General features: G+C 34.7%; 1 protein-coding gene across 1 annotated transcript; it reads right to left on the reverse strand.

The window, feature by feature from the left end:
* Positions 1–1,066: 1,066 nt before the first annotated feature.
* On the reverse strand, positions 1,067–6,389 carry LOC104602249 (uncharacterized). Its single transcript, XM_010265866.3, has 4 exons — positions 6,031–6,389; positions 5,448–5,539; positions 4,618–4,736; positions 1,067–1,501 (listed from the first exon to the last, which is right to left on the reverse strand). The coding sequence occupies exons 1-4, from the start codon at positions 6,242–6,244 to the stop codon at positions 1,423–1,425; spliced, it is 504 nt and encodes a 167-aa protein (XP_010264168.1). The 5' UTR covers positions 6,245–6,389; the 3' UTR covers positions 1,067–1,422.
* Between the last annotated feature and the right edge of the window lie 438 nt (positions 6,390–6,827).

Below are 6,827 nucleotides of genomic sequence, written 5' to 3' on the forward strand. Positions count from 1 at the left end.
TGACCCTATACCCTAATAAGTCTGACCCTAAGCCTAGGGGTGAGTCAAGTCAAATTTACCATTTAAGTTGACCCATTGACATGCCCATACGAGATTATCCACTCACTCAAGTTTCAATTTGAATTGTGATCAAAACAACTAAAGATAACTCAAAAATATATACTTGAATTGGCTTGGATTGACTTGGCTCAATTAGAAATGTCGTATTGCTTTAATTTTGCAATTCTGCGTAACAAAGTCCATGCATCATATTTATGTAAATGATAGATTTTAACTTAGTTCTCCCCTTTTGGTCCATATTTATCAACAAAATAAGAATAAAAAAAAAACAATTTATCAAGACTATGTTTGGTTTGAAGGAAAAGGTAGGAAAACCTATACAATGTTTGTAAAGGTTCCCCAACACTTTCCTTCATTTCCCTACTTTTTCCTTCAAACCAAACACAGCCTAAAGTTTATATGTTTATAACTATTAACTATAACTACATTGGCTTTCTATGAATTACAATATACATGCCACCAATATCAGGTGCTCGATTTATCTAGGTAACTCATTCTTCACATAGGTTATTAAAGAATGTATATTTTATATTTATATACTTTACTTTTTATCATTTAAGACCTAGATTTAGATTTAGGGTTATTAATGTGTCTTTTAAGATTTATATAAGTTTTCCTACCATATCTTTATATATTCTTTTTTTCCTAGTATATCTCCATACATCTCTTAAAATTGGCTTTCTAATTTTTTGTGTTTTTTATACTTTGAGCCTTTGTCTATTTGCATGAAGTGCATATCTGAACAGGATATACATTTAAAACCTGGTTCAGATTTAAATACGTTCGTTTGTAACCATGTTTGCATTCTATTTGATGCAAAATTTGCACCACCTTCCTAATTTAATCCTCTCTTATATTCAGATTTCCATTTACTCTTAAAAAGAAAAAAATAAAGTAAAACCTGAAACAAAAATAAACCAGAATTTACAATCTACCCATTTGTACTAAAGTGCATTTACATTATACAACAGCGCAAATTTGTGATTCTGGGTCACTTTTCTTGTAATTTTTGGGCAAACCTCGCTATTATTATATTATTCATGAACAAATATTCATTGAGATATTGTTCACAGGTAGGATACAAAAGAAAGTATCAAGAGAATATAATATGGTTAAAAAATCCTAGACCTCAAAACATTACTTCAGAAAATCAACACCAAACAAACCTGTACAGTTATTTTGGTAGAAGTATCATTTATGTAAAAGATGAGGCACATAACGCTCCTTCACATATCCAGATCTTGGAAAAAGGATCTCATTCAGGCAAGAGGTTAGGAAGGTAAGCCTTCACCCTTATTGGCCACAACAAACAACTAACTGCTACTGCAATATCTATTGTTGGTGAGGCTGAGAAACCATCCCTTATGCTGCTTTCCTCACAACAAGAACGGGGCACTTGGCATGATGAACACAGTAGTTGCTGACACTACCCAAGAAGGCCCTGTTTTAAAGCAAATAGAGAAAAAGGAAATCGTCTTAGTATCCATGCAGTACAGCGAAAAATCAATTTTTAGGCTCAGAGATGGAAAAACTTGATGTGGTTAAGCACTAGATCCTAATGGGTCCATTAATAGAAGGGCATACACACACTGTTTTGCCATTCCACTCTGTTTAATGCTATATCCATTGTTAAATTATGAGTGCCAAAGGGTGCCCTGCATCAGCCTTTCATCATCAGCATCTAAGCCTTATCCCAACTATATGGAGTCCACCACATGAATCCTTTTTTGCCATTCCCCTCTGTTTAGTGCTATATCCATTGTTAAATTATGAGCGCTTAAATTAAATCATTTCTTACTACTTTGACCCATGTCCTTTTTGGTATACCCCTAGCCCTTCTAAACCTTTCAACTTGTAACTGATTGCTTTTTCTTATGAGTGCGTAGGTGGTTTTCCATGCACGTAACTAACCAAACAAGTTTTTTTCTCTCATTTATCACCTATTAGAGCATCAGCCCTCATATGGATAATATATATCATGAATCTCAGATTCCAGATGTATAGTGGGCCAATAGGCATAGTAGATTCTACCAGGGCAGAAGTGTTGTCTGCACATACAGGGAACAGAATAATTAACAGATTAGTATGCAGAACATCTCCATTGAAGGTGATTCAGCAAACTTTATAAAATGGTTAGGAAAACAAGAGACCGGACCGTGGAGACTTAGTCAATTTCTGACGGAGGCAAGGGACTTACTGCAAACCTGATTTGGATTCCAAGGGAATTTAATGCTCTTGCAGATGGACTAGCAAAATTAGGTGCTCTGTTAGAAGATTTGTACGCTGATAAGTTTCCTCCTGTATAATTCCTAATGATCTGATCCCTGTTTTTGTTTTTCTTTTCTTTATATGAGTACGCCTTCTTGTGTACCCTTCTCTTTTCTTATTGAATTCAGTTACCTCTCTCAAAAAATAAAAAAAATCTCAGATTCCAGATGGCTTAAAATGGGAATGATGCAACAAACATGAGCATTCTCTTTTTAGGTTCTCATTGAAGCATCACACTTATTGTATATCAATAATTTGTACATTATCAAAATCCAACACCAAGACTGGCTTTAGCATAAACTATTGATAGTTTATAGATTTGTCAAAGTAAGAAATTGATTTGCATGTGGAATCTTGGCATTATAAAACTCCAGGGCAGATATTCATATTATCATATAAAATAAACAACAAACACTTGGCATTTTTATTGTGGTTTATTTTTTATTGCCATCAAATTTTGCAATTTTGATACTCGTTCCAATGAAGGGGGCAAACCATCTCTGGTTTGAAAAACAGATTGTTTCTTAATATAAAAACACAAAAAACATGTTCTTGGTTGTGTGTGTGTGTTTTGTTTTCAAAACTGAAACCAAAAACATGTTCTTGAATCTGGTTTTCAAAAACATGTTTTCATCTGATTATTTAACATTATTCCATAAATCATATGTTTCTATACTAGAAAATTTGTTTTTTTTTTATGTTTTAAAAACCATTATTTTGTTGGTTCCAAAAACATGTGTTGTTTTTTGAAACAAAACCAACTTGTTTTTCCTTTGAAAACAAGAACAATGTTCAAGACCATGCTTTTTGATGTGGCAATTCCAAAAACAAATAAAAACAAAAACATTCATGTTGTAGAACGCCCCCAAAATTTCTGGAAATTTAAGCTCTTGTTCCAGTAGGGCTACAAATTAGGTACCTAATTTGAAGAATTTACATTGCATCATACAGTCCAATTCAAATTTTTAGTGTAATCAGAAAGATAAGTATGAATTTCATGGAGAAATGTACTAGTAAGGATACAGGAGTAGGAAAGGAAGAGAAAAAAGACAAGTGAATTTTGGAATAAGAGATACAGGCCTTACTCTTCGAATGGACTGACATCTTGAAATTTTGAAATTTCAGCAAGTTGTTAGTCAAAAGTTCAGTTCTGAAATAAACTAAAAGCAAATCTGAAACCAGAATCCTTAAGCCTGACAAGGAGATTTTATGTTTTGAAAACATTAACATAGTAGATTCAAATTCTGGACATGTTCTACTGCCAAGGAGAGGAAAGGGAAGGGGTCATGTTCTACACTTACAGTAGATTGGTTGCAGTGTATTTTTTTTCTTTTTTTTCAAAACAATGAATTTCATGGTGGGTACTGGACTTAAACAAGCATCCATATGGCTGAGATGTAATGGATCGACCAGTAAATTTTAACCCTACCTGATCAATTAATAAAGAAAAGAGAACAAGATACATGATGCAAAATGGTCATGTAGAAATAAGAATTCAAAATATGCCACAGAGTTAGACCCTGACATATTCCGTTTGTAAATTTTAACATTCATGTACACATAAAAAGGAGATGACTAGCTGTATTTTAGATGTTTATCTAGGAAGCTTCCATGGGAAAACATAGTCAAGATGTATTTTGGATGTTCATTACATATTGAACAAGGAGAAATAAAAGAAAAAGAGATGCAGAATTGTCACCCGATAATCCATAAAATGTCCATTGAGAAGAGTTTACCACATTCATTAGGATCTATAAGTCCAAACTTCGTGCTTATGCTTTTCAGTAAAAATGTTTTTAGAAAAAAAAGACAAAGAAACATGATTTCTATTGTGAGGACCAAAATCAGTCTGCATTTGAGTCATAATAGTTTTAACCATTTTAAGTAATCTCATAATGATACATAATAGTATTTCAACCATTTCTTTCCATCTTGAAATGAAATAACATGCATGATTGGTTCCCACATACCAAATAGGATAGACTTAAGACTAGACCTATAGGTTTGAAATTTATCCAGTAAATATATTGAAATGATGATTTCATTTATGCTTTTGCTTCCTGTATAGAGCTTAATTAAAGTTGCAGCATACAAATTTTTGTATGCAGTTTAGCCTTCATGCATAGATGACATCAGATAACCAGTAACATCAACAGGAGAATATAAAGTGAACATTCATGCCAAAATTCAATTGAAATATTAAAGAGTTAACAGCACCGAGAGTAATCAAGAAAACTATGAATAAGAACCACATTGTATGGTAGAACAGCATATGCTAGGGCCACCAACCTTGAAATAACACCTCGGCCATGGTTACCTACAACCAGCAAATTGATGTTGAACTTTTCAACTGCTTCACATATAGCCTCTTTAGGATCTCCCATCGCTGTAACTGTCTTTGTGGTTACCTGTAGCATGACAAACCTTGAGAGTTACCACTTATTATTAATGGACGTATTCGCTTCTGGATGAGCATAGTAATAATTAAAATGCATTTGTGGATAAACAGATGACGGCATGATGCCAGAAAAAAAAATCATATACAAGAATCAACATGACATGAATGGCATTAAAAATCATGGATTAGTCAATAAGAGAACTTAACAATGTGGGTTTGTTGCTAGTCACATACCCTGGTTCTAGTGTAGTCATTGATTAAATGGTTAATTGATTACAAGTCTCCCCATTTCACAGAAGAAAAACACAGTTTGTGATAAAAAGAAAAAACAGGAATTTCTCTCAAACCAAAATGCTGTAAAAGGATTGGAAAGTGCAAATAATTTGTAAATATTTTCTATCTGTACCAATTTTAGATAATCTTTGGTATCAATAACTTTGACCAATAACAAAAAAAAAATGAAGACCTCTACAGACACAATGGCATCTTGTCCACAATATTTAACATCTGATGAATCAAACTGATGCCAACCTTTTGCATGCAAAAATAGCATTACAAAGAAAATATGCTTAATCTTCAAGGAGAGTACTTAGTAAAGCTATCAACATGACCAAATGCATTTCTTTACTGAAAAAAGGAAATCGGAATAGAGATTAGAGATTACATTGGTGTCACCCACTATACAAGTTTTCAGTCAAAAGGTTAAGTAAGTTGGCAATACCCCATGGCTGGCACAAATTTCCTTAGCTTTTGCAAATATAGCAGCTGCTGCTGTTTTTTGATATCCCCTGACCGAGTCCATTAAGTCCTGATCTGTGGAAAAAGAGAATAAAAGGTGAGATAGATTTAGGAAATCAGAATCTAAAAATCACTCCATTGCACGAGACAAACCCAAGAATTCAAGTCCCTAAAAGAATTACTTTCATAAACGAAGTTTTGAAGAAACAGCCAATACAGAGTTATTAAGAAGATTAATTGTCTTAAGTAGTTAAAATCATTTGAATCTCAGGATACACACCTAGAGACTAATCAAGAAACACCCAATTTACTCATTTCATAGAACTCGTTTAGTAGACAACAGGATTAATTCATAACAAGCAAGAGTGATACCCACAACATTTCATTTTGTCTCATGGACAAGACAGTTCCTTATAGGATATTACAAAAGAAAATTTTAAATAATTATGCATACCCACGACATTCTTTTACAAGGAAAAAAAAAAACTCAGAAATACAAAATTAGTTAAATCAGTCCTGAGAATCAAGATATAACTAGTGAGAAACAGAGATGGGGAAGAGCGTACTGGCGACACCGTATAGATAATCGTAGTCAGCAGCGGGCTGTGCGGTAAAAATAGTAAGCGGCGTATCCAAGAAGCAATGGCGAAGATTATCGAGGGCCCAGTTGAGAGCGTAGGTGCTGCACTCACTCTCATCAACCGCCACCATGATAGCCACCTTGCTACTACTCTCCTGTACCTCCTCTGCAACCTTACTCTGTTCTCCTTCCTCCGCCATTTCGCTTGCCTACCACCTCCAACGGGGTTTCACTTCTCGCAAGAAAATTTCAGTATGTCTGCTAACTACTTCAACTGTGGATATGGAGGGAGGGAGACTGCCCCATCTCTATTTATTACTTCTATAATGTAACGTGCGGAGAATGGAGATAGAGATGACTGCTTGGACCCTTATAGAAATTAAATTTCAATTTCCCTTTTGGCTGTTGAGTGGTAAATATCAATTACTCCCTTTGGTGTAGACTTAGGATAAAACCGTGATCACAGCCCCTGATGTTTTGCTGCGGCCCCACCTTCAATCAGATGAAATGACGTTAAAATGGGGCGACAGCGAACAACGAACGCTATAATGTCACGGTTTTAACGAAGGCTACGCCGTCGGGAGTAGCTGATTTGTCACGTTAGAAAACCGGGCACATAGGATTGCTACCGGATTAGCCGACAACCCACAGAATTACTGAAAAAAAGAAGAAAATGCGGAAAAAGAAGGGAGAAGTACAGATACACGATGCAGAATTCTGAATTCCATCCCCTCTACTACTAGCCTTCTCCCCCTATAAATCACAACCTGTCCGTGAATTTAA

Source organism: Nelumbo nucifera, chromosome 3 (genome assembly GCF_055504915.1).
Source record: "Nelumbo nucifera cultivar China Antique chromosome 3, China Antique-T2T, whole genome shotgun sequence".
NCBI lineage: Eukaryota > Viridiplantae > Streptophyta > Magnoliopsida > Proteales > Nelumbonaceae > Nelumbo > Nelumbo nucifera.

What these genes read in the sequence shown, in the direction of transcription:
- LOC104602249 (XM_010265866.3), bottom strand. Translation starts at nt 6,244, where the DNA reads ATGGCGGAGGAAGGAGAACAGAGTAAGGTTGCAGAGGAGGTACAGGAG. An exon ending in TTATCTATACGGTGTCGCCA is followed by an intron (nt 5,540 to 6,030) that starts GTACGCTCTTCC and finishes CTTTTTCCACAG; the next exon opens with ATCAGGACTTAATGGACTCG. An exon ending in AAATTTGTGCCAGCCATGGG is followed by an intron (nt 4,737 to 5,447) that starts GTATTGCCAACT and finishes GTCATGCTACAG; the next exon opens with GTAACCACAAAGACAGTTAC.